Raw genomic sequence first — 18,413 nt, forward strand, 5'->3', positions numbered from 1 at the left:
TTCTAACTTAGTGCCTAAAAAGCATTGGACACAGCTGCGGTGTCAGTAGTAAAAGAATAATAATCGCGTGATCGGATCTAGGCGGGAAGATTTGAATTCTATTTTGCCGGTGTCAGTAGCATAGTGTGGTGAAGAACCACACTTGTTACACGACCATACTTGGGGACTCGAATTTAGTGTTCGACCCCCTCAAGTAGAAGGTAAAATAGAATTCATTTCTTTCTTCTGATCATGCCTATATGAGCCTGCCTAGGCTAAGTTTTCCGTTCTAAATTTATAACTGATTCAATCTAGAATACCTATCCGTCTTTTCATTTCATATCTTTCGTCTCTCTCAGTTAATGCTTGCCGAAAAGAACCAATCAAAATCGATATAGAAGTTATTTTCAAGTTATGAAAAGATAGGTTATTTCAGTATGGCATTACAATGTAACGACAACTTATTTTAGCCGACTTAGCAATTAGTAGAAACGGCGCATCTTGAGTCACACAAGTGATTAGATGTTAGTAACAATCACTCAAATTTCTGGTTGCAAACTAAGACAAGACCTGACAACTGGGGGGCTGCTTTTGTTCCAAAATGGACCATTTGGCTGATTCTGATGTTGCTATTCGCACATTGTGAAAAGAAAAAACTTTTGCTGGCTACGTGAGCAATGATGCCAAGTATAAAGAAAATGAGAAAACAAGTTTAATAGAATGTATAATTTTAGCTCACCAATGAAAATGTAAATTTTCAGAGAATGTTTCACTTATTTTTGCTCTCATTTGTAATAAATGTTTATAGTTACAGCCAGGCGAGTAGTGAAAATTTTCGGGGTGGGGGGGGGGGGGGTTTAGAACATGGTGATTAATCAACACATGTACAATTTATATCACAATGTTTCCCATGGGTTATAATTTTTTGTTTCGGGGGGGGGGGGGGGGTGGGTTTGAACCCCTAAAACCCCCCCCCTGTATACGCGCCTGGTTACAGCACGGTGTAATTAAAATCAGCATCAGCCGTTTTTCTTCTTAGTGAATTAAAGTGTAACCAAAAAAGATTTGTTAAATTAGTATAAACTCGAAAATGTGTTTAGTTTTACGAGAAAAATGAACTGTTGTGGTCGCACTAAGTATTTCTATCCAACCTTAATTTTTCCGATTTCCGAAAGATCCGGTAATACGTCAACAATGGATTCGATTTTGCGTTCAACATGAGATATTTCGTGTCTTGTCATCAAAGCTCAATGAATTGTTTTTAAGCATTAATATATAATAAAAATAAGCATTCCCAAAAACATGTTTCATGTTTATTTCAAATCGAAAACCGGTCTAAAAATTTAAAATTTTTCGTAGAATAAAATTATTAAAAAATCTGTAAATTAATACGTTGGTATTTATTCCACAGGGCGAAAATGACGAGAAGGATGATTCGGAAGGAAGAATAAGAAGCCTGTTGTCAGGTCTTGTATTAGGTTGCAAACTAGTCACAAATAAGCTAGCGTAACAAAAATTGTTACTTGGGCAACTATCGTATCCTACAAACTGGAATAGTGAACTTCTAATATCAACTGATACCTGTGTTGTCACAAATCCAGTTGCGTAGGGAATTTCCATCCCGCATGGTTAATAAAATCAAATGTCCATATACTTGGCTGGACCTAGTAAAACAGTTGATATGTTAAGTATCTGCGGTTTATTACAGTGACGGCTCTTTACAACAGGATGACCGCGCTATATAATTATTGAGCCCGAAAGCAATAAAGCATATTGGTGATGATAAGTTGGATGAGCTAGACTAGATAGGTGATATTCCATTACGGAAGAAATATAAATTAAGCCCAATTTATGCTTGCAGGTCTGAGTTAACCTCTAACTACCGCAAAAGTGACCGCTACAAAAGTGTTCGAGTTGTGATTATTGGCGAGTAGGAAGCAGTAAAGTTCTGGTATGCTGTGACAGTAGGGTATTGTGTTTATCATATTTCATAGTGGAATAATTTGAAACATAACTAGTATAGAAATCCGATTCTCGACAGAAAATAAGTTCTGGTATAAAAAAAACAGTTTTAACCCACCTAGTGATGGAATAATGCCTTTTTTGTTAAACGATTACTAGAGAAATCGATGCGAGGTTCCTTTTGTTCCTGCGATCGCCAAACAATTAAAATATTAGTTGTTCTTTTATATCGCATTGGTTAAAATTTGGTGAACTAATCGATTGCTGTTTTTTTCTAAACAGTCGTTTTTGTATTTCTACGTTTCGCCTTCGGTTCATCAGTGCGTCAGCAGTTTATGTTGACTGCTAATGCCACCTAATGCTGTTAATGCTGTTTGCATATACACTTGTTACACCGAAGTGCTATGTCTTTACTAACGTGCCGAAAGAAACGAAACTACGTGACGGAGTTCTGGACGTCAACAGATCGTAGTTATTTGTAGGGTTTTGATATCGCATTTTCTATTTCAACGTTCCTTCAATCTACAATCGTTTCTTTCGGCACGTTAGTAAAAGTTAATGCTGTTTCGGTGTAATAAGTGCATATGCAAACAGCATTAACTTTACGCCTGCTCAGCGGTTTATGTTGAGCCGTTAGGTGGCGTTAGAAGTTCAACATAAACTGCTGACGCACTGATGAGCCGAAGGCGAAATGTAGAAATAGAAAATAGTTATGTGCACTTAGCACAAAACCGGTTTCATGCGGTATCAAAACCTCTAAATAACTGTCGTTTTTGATTTATCATGCTGGCAGCTTACCAATTGATCTTTCTGACAGCTCAACTACAGATGCACATTTGCCATTTTGAAATTAGTTGGTTTCCATCACGAAAAATATTACTTATAACAGTTTTAAGCACGATTCAGACGATCATTCAATTTCCGTCAACGTTATCGGGACCTCGAGTGTAATTTAGATTAGTTAAAAGCTTTCATTATTGACACGAATACACTTTCCGGACGTAAAAACGTTTTCGTGAGGTTGACATATCGTTTTAATAAATGTTACAAACAGCTCCTTTCCATTGACATTCCCCGTCAGTAACGGTCATCTTATATAACGTGTTAATTGTACTTTAGCCGAATAACATATGATGTTTGTTTTTATCACGAAATATATCAGCGGTTTTTGATTTCTAGACAGAAACTCTTAGTCATTTGTCACAAGGGTATCAAAAGTATAGAAATCTCACTGGCATCCTCACTGAATTTAAAAATTACAAATCGCCTCGTACTAAACAGATTTATATAAATATCGTTCCTTGATGCTGGAAACGCATACAGGGCAATCTTTTTAGTTCTTTTCACTGTGGAACACGTTTTTAACAGGCCCCTCTTAAAAAATTTTCAACGGTGGTCCTTCATTGGTCCAATACGTTGGATCATTGGTCCAACGAAAGTCCAATCAAACATTCAACGGGAGGCCAACACGGGACCTTCGTTTGCCGATTTTGAAACAGACCGTTGAACCGAATGTCATTTTTTTCATTCAACAAACCCGGCAGACAGAGGTCCATTGTGGAGCCATTTTTAACATGAGGAGTTGGCGCCCCGTTTGACTAATTCTACTGCAGAATTTCTAAAGTTTTTTCCACTTATTTGTTTAAACTAACAATACATACCTTATGATAAAAAAAGAACCGGAATTTTCGTTTTAAAATTCCCGCGCTTGTCCAATCGGTAAACTTTAATTCTCTCAACGTTCGCAACACTTTTATACACATTCTGTCAAATTTTGACGCATATCGTACGATTAGTTTTTGTTTGGCGTCTATACAAAGAAGTTCTTCTTCTTCTTCTTCACTTCTGGTGGCGTCACCTCACTTGAGATGACGCCGATTGATGGCACAGCGATTTAGCTATATTGCCAGTTAGCTTTCGTTTATAGTCCAATGGACTTTCTTTTCACTGGACTACAAGTGAAACCCTCGCTATGTGACAACGTGGAGTCACCGAAGTACGGATGAAAATCCTTTCTTTCTCGCGAAATACTCGAATTTTCACCGCACTAACACGATACGACGTGTTCACTCGTTGAGGGTTTCACCGGAAGTGTACAAAGAAGTTGAAAAATTTTCGTGTGGCGATTTTTAAAATGGATGAAAATTTAGAACAACGGCTCGCCTTCGAAGCGCCATTCGGTCGATTGTTGTGAGGTTTCGACGTCATATTCATAGATCCACACCTCATCACCAGTTATGATGCATTCGATGAATGTGGGGTCACTATCTGCGTTGGAAATCATCTCTTTGGCCACATCAACACGACGCTGTTTTTGAATGAAATTCAGCTTTTTGGCACCAGCCGAGAAGCGACGCGTTTCAAACCCAAAACATCAGTTAAAATGTGTTCGGCTGATCCATAAGAGATGCCCAACAACACAGCAATCTCTCTAATCGGTACAGAACGATTTTGCAACACGATTTGCTTCGCCGATTCAATGTTTTCTTCAGTAACAGATGTTGTTGGGCGGCCAGGGATCTCATCATGATCCAAGCTTGTACGACCACCTTTGAAGCGTTTATACCACTCGTATGCCTGTGTTTTTCCTAGACACGATTCACCAAAGGCCTTTTCTAACATTTTCAACGTTTCGGAACACTTAAATCCATTTGCAACACAAAATTTGATGCACGCACGTTGTTCTAAATTTTCATCCATTATAAAAATCGCCACACGAAAATTTTTCAACTTCTTTGTATAGACGTCAAACAAAAACTAATCGTACGATATGCGTCAAAATTTGACAGAATGTGTATAAAAGTGTTGCGAACGTTGAGAGAATTGAAGTTTACCGATTGGACAAGCGCGGTCACAAAACAAAAAAATAACACCGGCAGCTGTTAAAGATGAATTTTATTCATCGGTAGTTCATTTGCGTCGTCATCGTGTAAAACCTAAAAGAAAACTAGCAGTTAAAAGTTCTATATGGAAGATCTATAGCGGCCCTTACACGAGCATTATTGTTGTCATTTTTAATGATGACTAAGTAATGATGTATTTCAAATTTGATAGAAATCTCGTCATTACAGTACCATTACACGTTCATTAAAATGATATTATTTTTTAGTAATGACATTTTTAATGACTCGTGTAAGGGCCGCTTATAATAGAACAGAAACTGGAACAAACGTGTCCCCAGCAACCCACTTGTACGCGGCGGGCAGATTTCTCCCCAGACGGCTGGCTATGTCTGCCAGCCATTTTTGCCGGAATTCTGCCAGAATTCCGGCAAAAGTCTGGCAACAATGCAACAACCGTTTCCGGCAGAGAATTTCGCCTAGCGGTTATTAACGGTTCTTTTCTGTCGGATTCTTGCCATCGAAGACCCGCATAGCGTTTTGGCTACCTGGTCAGCCATGGCCACCAGACGGCTACCAAAATTGATTCAGTGACGGTTGTTAAATCAAATTTGACAGAACAAATTCGCCTGTATCTACAGGGTCCGGCACTCGAAGTGTAACCAATTAAAAAGGCCATAAATTCAGTTTGGAAAATTACTTTTACTTAATTCAAAGTACAAAATGTATAAAAATAATACAAAATTCAGAATCAATTCACTTTTGCTCGATACGACCACCTTTTGCCTTGACTTGATGACTTGAGAGAGCGAAGAAGTTGCTTCGTTTGGCCGAATGTGACTTGCAGGTATTTTGGCCCACTCGCGGACAATAACTTTTTTCAGCGCCTCGAGACTGGTGTATCTTTTAGTTCGGACTTTGCTCTCCAAAATGGCCCAAAGAGAATAATCCATTGGATTCGCATCTGGTGAATTCGAGAGCCATTGTGTGGACGTGATGAAGTTCGGAACGTTGTTTTTCAGCCATTCTTGGTTCACTCGAGCTTTGTGAGACGGTGCCGAGTCCTGCTGAAACGTCCATGGTCTGCCACCGAAATGTTTGTCTGCCCACGGCTTCAAAGCAACCTCCAAAATACTTTCCCGATAATATGTCGCATTTACCTTGACGCCAGGCTCAATGAAAACGATTGGAGAGCGCCCATCTGCGGTTACAGCGGCCCAAACCATTATCTGTTGCGGGTGCTGCCTCCTGGTGGCCAATCGATGACTCAAATTCTCGTATGAACGGTCGGTCAAGTGAACCCTATCGTTTTGAGAGTTTACGAATTGCTCAATTGGAAAAATTTTCTCGTCAGAGAATACAATGTTCGGAAATTGACCGCTTTCGGCCAAACGAAGAAACTCCTTCGCCCTCTCAAGTCATCAAGTCAAGGCAAAAGGTGGTCATATCGAGCAAAAGTGAATTGATTCTGAATTTTGTATTATTTTTACACATTTTGTACTTTGAATTAAGTAAAAGTAATTTTCCAAACTGAATTTATGGCCTTTTTAATTGGTTACACTTCGAGTGCCGGACCCTGTAAGTTAGCCGAGCGTTTTCATCTTCTCACTTTCGCTGAAAATGTCAAAGATTTCAATGTGGAAAAATCCTGGTGGATACGGTTGTATCGTTTGAGTTGTATATCTGGCAGTGGTGAGGCAGTTGGTCACCAGAATGTCTGCCAGCCATATTTTTCCGGCTGACAGCGTTTATTCAGCCATCTGGCAGCCATGCGTATGCGGGGATTGGCAGAACTGTTTTGAATCGGTTCTACATTTTAAGCGTCTTGGTTTTATTTTTTCAATAAAAGATGCATATGAAAGGCAAAAAGTTATTGCCCACTAATCATGGAAAATGTTATTGCCAATAACATTACTTTCTCACTACCAAACATACCCATATTTCAATCTCATTTACCTCGTCTCAAGATTCGTTTTTTTTTGTACGTACATGCGGAATTGACGAATATCAAATGAAGTCGAATAAAAAAAAAAGAAAAAAGAAAAAGGATGGAAATAAACAAGACACGTACGGCGAGATAATGACGCAATTTCGCCTGGACAATTTTGACAGCAGCCGGAATGCAGCCAGCCTTCTGACGGTTGACAGAATTCCTCACAAGCGGGAAGCCGTTCTAGTTTTATTTATTCGACCAGCTCTGCCATTCTATTTTTTTTTGTATATCTGAAACACGAGTAAAACACTGCTGGGGCTGCCAGTTTCTCTTGTTATAAAGTCCCGATTTAAATTTTGTAACTGACATAAATTATGTATCTAGAACATGAACATGCCCTAAGAACAAATTCAGCCGCTGCAAGATTCATATGGATGGTCTTTAATATAACTGGAACTGAATGTAGGGTTTACACTATTGCTGGTTGCCAGCATGCTGGTGCCAATGTACTGCACTCTTAGGAAAAAAACGTTCAACGGTGGTCCTTCGTTGGTCTAATACGTTGGATCATTGGACCACAGTTGAACGTAATTTCCACTGGCACCAGCATGCTGGCAGCCAACAGAAGTGTAAATGGGGCAGAAACAAACGTATGCCCTGCAAGTCGTTTTAGTTTTATTTATTCGAACAGTTTTACTGTCAAATTTAAAACTGGTATACACTGATGCTCTATTTTTGTCTATATTTGAAACATAGATAAAACGCTGCAGCGGCTGCCAGTTTATTTTGTTATAATTTTTAGATTTAAATTTTAAAACTGACATAAATTATGCATCTAGAACTAGAACACTCCTAAACATGCCCTAAGAGCAAATTCAGCAGTTGAAAGATTTATATGGTAGATCTATAATAGAATTGAAACTGGAACAATCGTATCCCCAGCAAGCCGGTTTAGTTTTATTTATTCGAACAGTTCTACTGTCAAATTTAAAGCTGGTATACGTTACCGTTCTATTTTTTTTATATTTGACACACGAGTAAATTGCTGCTGGGACTGCCAGTTTTTTTTTGTTTTAATTACCAGATTGAAATTTAAAAATTGATATAAATTATGCATCTAGAACTGGTACAATACTGAACATGCGCTTAGAGTTTGAAACAACAGCAAACGACTTCTGGTGAAATCCTCAACGAGTGAATACGTTGTATCGTGTTTGTGCGGTGAAAATTTGAGTATTTTTCGAGAAAGAAAGGATTTTCATCCGTACTTTGGCGACTCCACGTTGTCACGCAGCGTGGTTTTCACTTGTAGTCCAGTGAAAAGAAAGTCCATTGGACTATAAATGAAAAATTAACTGGCAATATAGTCTAAGTTTCTGCCGTCAATCGGCGTCATCTCAAGTGAGATGACGCTATCCAGAAGTGAAGAAGAAGAACAACAACAGCAAACGAAAAATACTTGTTCTTATTTGCTCAGCTTGATACTTAATACCTTTTTTACTGTCAAATGTTGGGTATATTGATGGAGAAGTTCCAAAATTGAAGAAGTCGACTTTCAGTCTATCCAAAGTCTTTACCTTTTTATAATGGGTATTGCCGGACTTTTTCGAAACGTTGTGTGTCCACATCGACCCTGTCGGAATTAATTATTCTTTTAAAACCATTATATTATTGGTATAATAAGGAAGGACTTGATGAGTAGATACCGAAAAACGAGGTTTGAAACAACTTCCGTCAAATCTGTTTCTTGAATATATACTCGATGGTATGACGAACCAAACAAAAACGAAAGTGAATTTTGGAACATATTTCTAGACCTGAATTCTGAAGCTGAATCCTGAACTTAGTTTCTGAAATGCATTTTGAACTAAATCCTGGACATACAACTGAGTTTTGGATATGAATGCTGGTTCTGGATCTCGGTCTAAAATTCTAGAACTTTATGTTCAGAACTCAGTTTCAGAACTCTGAACCTGAATTCTAAGTCTGGACAGGAATTTGGAACTAAATTCTGGTCTGAACCTCAATTTCAGGTCCAGAATTCAGTTTTAAAATTCAGATCCAAGTTCAGAATTTATTTCCACAGTCCAAATCCTGATCTCAGCTCCAGATTTCGGTTCCAAAAAGCCAGACTAAGAATCAAGCTATAAAATTCGGTTCATGTTCTAGAATTCGGTTCTGGCCCTAGATTCTAGACAAAATCTGATCTTGGATTTTGAAACTGCATTTCAGAACTAAACTCTACAATTTAATTCTGGTCTAAACTGAACGAGACAACTACGCAGGCTAGAATGAATGAAGCTTCAATTTTCTACCTTCTTTACTTTCCAACATTTTCGAAAACTTTAATTCCGAGTTATTATTAGTTATTTCATACTACTCAAAATTCTACCACAAACTGGTGATCATATGTACAAACGATGACGTGGAAAAAAAATTATTTTGATACGTTGAAAAAAACAATAGATATTCACGATCAAAAACTGATCATTCTTCCAGAGGGAGGGTAATTTTGAAAAGACGCCCCGTAGTAAAGTAAAACGTATTCACGTAAAAAAAACGATATTCCACTATCCATCTGTTTCTATTGGAATCACTCAGCAAGTGAGTTAAACTCACTGATTATGAAGTACAAAAATGATGATTGCCCGTCTTGATCACGCCATGATAGGTTCGTAAATCTAATCTGATAATCTCCCGTTGCACGTTTCCGATACTAATGTTTCGAATCAATTAATTATAGTTCAAAACGATTGAAGCACTCTCCAGTACTGGTTGTAGGAGTGAGAAGTAAACATCTTACAAACAGCAAGGATCAGAGATTGTTTTTCATATCTTCTTGATATACCTTGATTGTCGATTTTGAAATGTCATCATCCATTGCTTAGTAAAAAGTCCAACAACAAAATTTTAAAATCACCGAACAATAAATCCTGCTGGTATCTTATCAAGCATTACCGCACCATCGCGCCATCGCTGCAACTTTTTGTCCTAAAATAACGTCATGCGATATGTCGATGGCGGTCCGGATGATTATCACGACACTGATTTGGTATTGTGAAACCGATAATTCTCGAATACGTAATATCCTTGTTGGCTTAGTTTTGTTGATTCATGCTCAAAATGAACATGGAATTTAGATAACTTGCAGTTTAATAAAAAAGCACGGGTGACTAAGGCCACTGGCATAACCGGAAGTCGTGAATACGAATAAAATTCACATGCTTGCATGCTTTCACATCTCCGACTACAGATGATTGTCCGTATTAGTTGATTTTTATGAATTTTGCTCCACTTCCAAAGTTATAACGCCGTATTATGTAACTAAAGTACGACTTGTTGACGACAAACGTTTAGTGGCAAAATTCTGGTTTGGAATCTAGATCATGAATTCAGCTCATGAATTTGGGTACATAATTATGAAACTGAACACATTTTCAGAATCCAGATGTTTTGGAACAGAGTTGTGAACTTTAAGTCCGAACTCCAAAAAAAGAACTAAATTTAGTTCCAAAATCTAGTTTCAGAATCAAAGTTCTGAATTCAGGGCCAGCATGCAGGTTCTGGACTCTGGAAATGAATTTTAAAACTGAAATTAGGAATTAAATCCGAAACGGAATCCAGGAATTTCAATTTCTGGCTTAGAGTCAGTTCTAAAATTTGGGTTCGGAGTTCGTATTTAACATCTAGTTCCAGAATGCAGATATAAAATTCATATCCAAAATTTTATTCCAAAGAAACCAGTTCCACAATCCAGGACTAAGATCCAGTTCCAATCATAGTTTTTATTTCTGACCCTGTAATCTGGAACTAAATTCTAAAACTGAGCTCTGAAACTGAATTACAAAACCTAAAGTTCAGAATTCAGGTGGACCAGAGTCCAGGTTCTGAATTCAGTTTCAGAATTCAATCCAAAACTCAGTTCCCGAATACAGATCCAGTATTCATAAGAGCTAAGTGCGATTACTGATAATCTGTTGTTGCTGCGGCGAAAAGCAAATAACGATAAGTTGTTTTTGATTAGCTGAGCGAAATGCAGCACACACTTTGCAAACATTTTTATCATATTGAAGAGCTCATGTAAAATTGTGAATGTACTTCCGTTTGATATCTTTTCCGATGTCTGCCATAATCTGTATGTTTTCTTTTCTATTGACGATTTCCGGAACAAGTTTCCACAAATCTTGATGGAATCCGGAACTCGAATGTCGTTTTCTCTTGATGCCAAACCTAACCCAGTTTCCACACTAACTGCTGTCAAACCGTTTGTTTGAAACCAGGTTCGAACCTAGTTTCAACGTTGTTAAACTGAAAATCGAGTCAGTTTCGAACCTGGTTTTCATATCAGGTTTGCTCAAACCCCGGTTTCTAAGTGCGAAATCAACACAGTTTCATGAAAAGTGTTTGTTTGAAGAAACTACCCTGGGTTAGTTTAAGTTTTCTCAAGCGAAAACGACATAAATCATCAGCAAAATTGATTTCATATCTGTTCGGGACATTGCTTCGAGCCATTATCTGGGAAGCTATCCAAAGTCCATTTGCACACACGGTTCGTCGTTTACCGGTATGCCTCCTGGGAATTTCGGTTGCGACGTCTACTGAAATTTTTTACGAGTGAATGTAAGAGCGTGTTCAGTAGCTCGAAATTGTACATGGAAAATGAATAAAAGTAGAGTGCCTAAACCAAAGTGATGATAGCTTTGGAAGACACATTTTTGACAGTATCGTTCCAAACGAGCAAACGACCTGTCAAATAACTTTGCGGATTAAATTTTTTGAGTTGTTACCAACATTACAGATGGGATGTCGTCACTCTGGTTTTAGACACTCTACATAAAAGAATATGAACGCAACCCAATCTATCCCCAGCAAGCCGTTTTAGTTTTATTCATTCAAACAGCTCTAATGTTAAATGTATACTACTTTAAAAACTGCCGGTCTATTTTTATCTAAATTTGAAACACGAGTAAAACGCTGCTTGTTTTCTTTTGTTATATTATTCAGTGGTTTGTGGCACAAATCTCCAATTATCAAGGGGAACGTGCCATTTGAGCCAATTTGTTCTGATTTCTGAAGTTTCATTCAAATCCGAGAGGGTGTTGCACACAAAGATAAACTCAAGATTACAATGTCCCATATGATTCATTGAATAATGTTTGGTCAGTAATCGTGAACCAGTTGGTTCAGTAATAATGTAATTTTATTGACCCTCCGTTAATAAGCGTCGACTAGTTCCGACAAAATGCCATGGAAACAGTACAAGTTATGTTTATATTCAGCACATAATGATTTCTTGCATCAACTGTCTTTAATGCTTCATGGGATGAGGAAATAACAAACTAAATAAATTCTAAGCAATGGTTCTAAGTAGTTTTTACTTTTTTTGTAAGAATCACAGGATATTAAGAAAAATTACTTAATATCGTTCTTCTTCTTCTTCCTTTCTGGTTGGCGTCACCTCACTTGAGATGACGCCGAATTGATGGCACAGCAACTAAGGCTATATTGCCAGTTAATTTTCGTTTATAGTCCAGTGGACTTTCTTTTCACTTGACTACAAGCGAAAATCTCGCTGTGTGGCTGCGTCGAATCGTCAAAGTACGGCTGAAAATCCTTTCTTTCTTGCGAAATACTCGAATTTTCCCCGGACTAACACGATGCAACGTGCTCACCCGTTGAGAGTTTCACCGGAAGTGCTTAATATCGTTCATACTGTAACTTGATACTTTTTCAAACATAAACAATCATCGTCATAGTTACGACGCATCTAGCGATCAGACGCTAGTTGTTTAGACTCAAAAGACTGAAACTGACAGTGAACCGAGTTTATCGAGGGGTCCTATTCGAATGATACAAAAGAAATCGCAGACTACTTCATCTTGAGTTTATCTTTGTTGCACATTCCGAATACGATTTGGTGCGAAATTCGTACAAAATATCTCGATTTCGACCAAAAACAGTATCGCATTACTCAGGAGCTGCTGGATTTTCTCCATGACAACCCAAAATTGCTTCAGAGAGTCATAACTAGTGACGAATGGGTTGGGTTGGGTTTTTGATGATGACGTTTTTGATGATGACGTAGAATCCAAGCTCAATCATCCCAATGGAAACTACCATCTCATCCATATTTTTTTGCGCCAGACGATAATCGAAGACAAACTAAAACACGTCCACGCACAAAAGCTTTCAAAAACTGACTAGAAATTCAAAATGGCCGGAATTGTCAACATAAGTGAGGGTCATCAGTACCAACATACGGCCACCAAAAATAGAAAAAATCGAATATACGTAGCCCTCAAAAATTGAAAAAATTGTTCGCGTGACATTTGGGTCTCTGAATTATGGGTGACCATTTTGTAGAATGTAGCTTATTGGGAATGTCGAAACACTTCGTATTTTGATGCTTTTTAATGTATTTCGTGTGCACCTAAATGATGCGAAATGACAATGAATCATCGACAAAATTAAGTCCGGTGGGTTTCAATTTTATTAAAGGCTTCGTTTGGTGATCGCCAATACACCCTCATTGAACATAGCTCAATATTGTGTGACACGTCACTCAAATTCATGAAAAAGAGCACGTACTCTAAGCTTGAGTTACCACCTATCTACTCATTTTTGAGTTGAGAGACGAAGATGTCAAAATTCGAGCATTTTTTACCGAAAAACAGAAAAAAATATTTTTTTCAAAATTTGAGTGAGTTTAACTCAAAACTTTAGTTCCTTGCCCTCAAAGAAATTCTTCTTCGTTAATGTTTAAATACATGGATTTCAAGTTAAAGTCATTCTTTTATTCTTTTAACTGGGAAGCGCAAAAAAAGTGATTCAAAACCATTTCCTTATAACCGGTTTGGAATCAAAATTGAATGATTTTGATATCCTTATGTTAGACATCTCACTTAAGGAGTGTATCGAAAAGTAGTTAGCAACATTGATTAATGATTATTGAATAAAAAAGCGAAAATAAACATATTTTGAAGAAGAGAGGAGGATCCTTATGCTTTCTGTACAGTGGTAGCATTCTCTTCTTCAAACACTGCCCTTCGTGAAGAAAATTGACGACCGCAAACCACAGGTACAAATTGCTTGCCAGACCAACACCATTTTGCCCAAACTTTTCCATCGCCACCGTGGTGTCAGCGTCGTCCAGGTCCTGGTACACCGATTTCGTATAATATTGTGGTCCGGGCAGCGCTCGAGAGTCTTCCTTGGCGTAGGTTTCGTCGTCGATCAGGATGCATCCGTCTTTATTCTGTAGAATCCGGTTATACAGTTTTCGCGCTCTTGTTTTGGTCTGAACTTGCTGTACCAGGGACTTTTTCGGCACCTTCTGTTTCTTGTACGTTTTCAGAGAGTTCCGAACTTCGCTCCGTTGGATCATCCCGATGCTGGTGTTGAACTGCTTGGCCAAATCCCGCGTCGACGCCGATGAGTTTTTCCTGATGTACTCAACCACTTTTAAGTCCCGGCCGGGCTGGCTGGGACCCGTTTTCCTACCGGATCGGGGCAAATCCTTCATGGAAAGGGTCTTACCGAACTTCTCGATAATATTTTTGACACTTTCACCCGTTTTGCAATTTCGTTGTACGTGACACCACTTTCTGAGCACCAAGTGTGCAGAATTTTCTGTCGCGTTTCCGGATCAATTCGACTCATCATTGAAATGATAAACCGTACCGAAACCAATCGATTGCGCAGCTGTTATTGACATGTAAACAAACATGTCACCGCAAAACACGCTGCAAAAAATTAAGCCATTTCAGAGTAATAACTGTTTGAATGTTGCTAACTACTTATCGATACACTCCTTTATCGTGATTGTAGATCGTATGCCCAAGGAAAAGGGGATTGAGTAACATTGGATGAAAAACAATATGCGCATATATTAGAACCTTTTAAGTTTTTCGCTGAATTTTACAAATATAGTACGATACACAGAATAAAGTAATTAACGATTAACTTCTATCCTGAACTCTAAACTTCTGAAATGCAATCCTACGGTTGTTGTTTTACGTGACTCTTCGGTTTAGAGTGCAGGATTAGTATTACGTGACTTGCTCGTTCGATGTGAGCTCAGTCTTTGACACAATTGCCAAGTAAACTTATATGAATTAGGTTGAAAAACGTTTATAATACTGCACAATGGCATGTGTTAGAATTAGAATCGTTAAAAATTACTCAAACTATTATTTTTAGTAGTTATTTGAATGAAACATGTAAAAAGCCGTAAGTACGATGGCGTTGCTGAACTGAAGATTGATTTCGCTCCAAGCTGACAGGGTCTGATTTAGCATAAGAAAATCAAAGCAAAGGGATATCAGAATAGAAGAAGTTTTCCAATATGTTTAGCTAGGCTTCTACTTAGACATGATTCTTTTGGATTTACCGATTCGGTATACACTCTTTCGCTCGAACTACAGTCCCCATTTGAATTTTTTTGTCATTTAGCAGAATTTTATAATTTTCTACATTAATGAATGTACATAAAAAAACCTGCTTCGTATCGTAGCAACTAAGATCCTTCGATGGAGCGTTGCTAAAATCCTTATTTGCCAACATTTCTGAGCTGTCTTAACCAAACATGGAAACAGGCTAGGTCTCATTCATTCTGTGAACCAAACATTGACGACCAATTTGTATGGGACCTGGAGGTATTATTAGTTGTATTCAGTGTTGGTGATTGCCGATAATTTGACAGAAGCTGCTCGATATTTATCTACATTGCATACAACGTTTTCAATCCGATAGAAGATGCTACAAGATCTCGTGTCTCTCAATTCATGAACCGTGAGAGAATTTTTCTACATTTCTTCGCTCCACTTCATACTCTGAGTATTTCAAGGCCCTTTAAAAATAATTATAGTCTGATAATGAACGGTGCTGTGTGGAATTTATCAAGAGAAAATCGCAAGTTGACAATTATCGCAGAAAATCGAATCGATGATTCGACTTGATGATTCTCATTCTAGGTTGCGATATTTCAAAACCTTTGTGTGGAGCATTCACATACATTTTCATAGACACAAATTATACAAAGTTTATATGCACATAGTTAGAATAAGCGGCTATAGAAAAATGATTCTATCGCAATTATTAACTGCCCGTATAGAATCGGGTCGCGAAACGAGAATAAGCGACCGTTTGTTGCTTCAGAGAGAATCCCCACAGCAGCCTGCTAACTCGTGATGCTCAGATAGGTCATCGAGAGAAATTCGCTCTTGCACTGGTGTCTATTCTATGTTAAATGAGCCATGTCATGGTTTTTTGTTGCTGCGATGATATCAGCCTCTCTTTGATGGCACTGATTCAATCGTGTGAAGAGCTGGTAGAGAGCGTTCTTTGATACGATAAAAGCCAACCTTGGTTGTATTTGCAGTTCGTTCAAATATCTCTTTATTTATTTGGTCCTCATCGTCGTTGATCGTTGATGTGACTCGAATGGACTAACGGCAAAACTTCAAAAGGTAAAAACTTATGTGTAATAAATTGTTTTCAAATTATCTGCTGGAGATATCCATTCGGATTCAATATGCATCTAATCTTAATTAAGCAATTGAAGCAATAAAGTGTTTCGAGGCTTTTCATCCCACGAAGCATTCAATCATCAGTTTAAAAAAGGTTGGTTTCTTATTTACTTATCTATTGGTAATACATCTCTTACGTAATCTTATCACACAGTAATTTAGATAACCGGAGCTTAACACACTCAGGAAATTGCCTATATCACCTTATCAGTGCTATGACCGTTGACCACGGTCGATCCTTTGGTCATTAACTGACTGTCGTTGTATTAATGTCGCCAATTGGTTTATCTTTTTCAGACACGAGGCCATGAAACCGATTGTCCTCATCACGCTGACGGTGATAGCCGCAGCTGCTACAGCCGTTCCACGAGCCCAGGAAAATGTTGGCAAGACCCATGTGCTGGTAGATGAGATAATAGCGAAACGTGCCGCCAACGCTGGAGCAACTGTTCCGGTGAACAGCCCTGACCCGAACCCACGGCTTGTGATTGAAAATTTCTTCACAACCAAAGTGGATCACTTTAATCCGCAGAACGCAGAAGAATGGACTTTGCGATACTTTTCGATGCCGGATTTCTATCGCCCCGGAGGTCCCATTCTTATTTTCTTGGGTGGCTGGACGGCCATTGTTCCTTGGATGATAGACAGCAGCTCGTTGATCTATGAAATAGCCGAAGAGTTGCACGGTGCCGTGTATGCTTTCGAGTCTCGTTTCTACGGGGAAAGTAAAATTACTGAGTAAGACCCGAACGATTCTGGAAAACATTCGAACAATTTCATTCGAAAATTTTTACTTACAGAAACATGAGTACGGACAATTTGCGTCTGCTGAGCACTGACCAAATTCTAGCGGATTTGGCAGAATTTGTCACCTACCTGAAAAGGACCGTACTGAAGAATGAGTTTGCACATGTGCTGGTGGCAGGTGCGGAATACGGTGGAGGACTGGCAACCTGGTTCCGGGTTCGTTATCCACATCTGGCCGACGCTGCGTGGGCCTCCAGTGGCTACCAGAACGCGATCATGGACTTCCAGGAGTTCTCGGAGTCCTGGGGCGATTCGTTGATCGAGTTCGGCAGTCAGGAGTGTTACAACGAGATTTTTGTGGCCTTCCATGTGATGCAAAATTTGATTGATGTTGGACTGGCCAATGTTCTGTTCGAAAAATTCAACATCTGTACGGAAATCGTTGTGGACGATCGCATCCAAGTGATGTACTTTTTCTATATGTTAATGACTTCGGTTGAAATCTATACTCTGCAGAATCGAAAGTACGTATAATGGGCCAAGAGCAGACGGAAGGATTCATTTTATTCAACTATTTTTTTTTGTAGCATTTCTGATTTTGCTGAAGTGTGCGATGATCTTACGGCTAAAGATGCGGAAACTGCCGTGGATGCATTCGCCAAATGGTTTAACACAAAATTCGTTGCCGATCTTGGCTGTGTCGTTGTCGACCTGGATGAGGTTGTGGAGCACTACAGTCAAATTGATTGGGAATCCGACTTCTACCGGGAAGGCGTTCGCCAGCAACTGTACCAGAAGTGTACCGAGTTTGGATGGTTCATTACAACGGATTCGGACTTCCAGCCGTTCGGAAATCGAGTTATGATAGAACTGCACTCGGAAATATGCCAGCGAGTGTTCGGTGACTGGCAGAGCTTCGAAACAATGTATTACGGCATAACCCGGGCCAATAATCGTTTCGGTGCGGACTCGCCGGCTACAACCCAGATTCATCTCACCAACGGTGCTGCCGATCCGTGGCGCAGGGCTAGTATTACCCATGATCTTAATCCGTATGCGCTAGCTGATGTTATTCCGAGAGAACTGAGCAGTTCGGATATTCGCGCTATTTCCGACACGGACTCCGAGGAACTGCTGGAGGTGAAACGCAGAATCAAGTCATTGGTGGCCTCTTATCTGTTTCCGGTGAATCCAAGGACGGTAGAGAATGTAGAGAACCAGTCAGCAGAAGAGAAATGAGCTGTTCGCTGCCTGGTGTGGAAAAAATCGAAGAAATGTAGTTTTCTAAATTATGGTGAAACAAATTATGATCAATAAAATGTTTAATGAAAATTGCAATGTCTTATCCTTATTTTTATAAAATAGTCAAGAACATATTAGTACACTCAGTGCAATGCAGATTCACCACGTTCGATAGCAACCATA

At 38.9% G+C, this 18,413-nt stretch overlaps 1 protein-coding gene across 2 annotated transcripts; it reads left to right on the forward strand.

Annotated features, from left to right (window-relative positions):
- The first annotated feature begins 1,851 nt into the window (after window positions 1-1,851).
- Window positions 1,852-18,279, forward strand: LOC131432468 (thymus-specific serine protease-like). Of its 2 annotated transcripts, none has more exons than XM_058598768.1 (4): window positions 1,852-1,948; window positions 16,539-16,979; window positions 17,042-17,512; window positions 17,576-18,279. In XM_058598768.1, exons 2-4 carry the CDS (start codon window positions 16,549-16,551, stop codon window positions 18,225-18,227), a joined length of 1,554 nt encoding a protein of 517 aa, XP_058454751.1. In that variant the 5' UTR covers window positions 1,852-1,948; window positions 16,539-16,548; the 3' UTR covers window positions 18,228-18,279. The 2 variants fall into 2 exon arrangements, with proteins under 2 accessions (XP_058454751.1, XP_058454750.1); XM_058598767.1 differs by having other exon boundaries at window positions 1,852-1,930.
- Window positions 18,280-18,413: the final 134 nt, after the last annotated feature.

Source organism: Malaya genurostris, chromosome 2 (genome assembly GCF_030247185.1).
Source record: "Malaya genurostris strain Urasoe2022 chromosome 2, Malgen_1.1, whole genome shotgun sequence".
In the NCBI taxonomy this organism is placed as follows: Eukaryota; Metazoa; Arthropoda; class Insecta; order Diptera; family Culicidae; genus Malaya; species Malaya genurostris.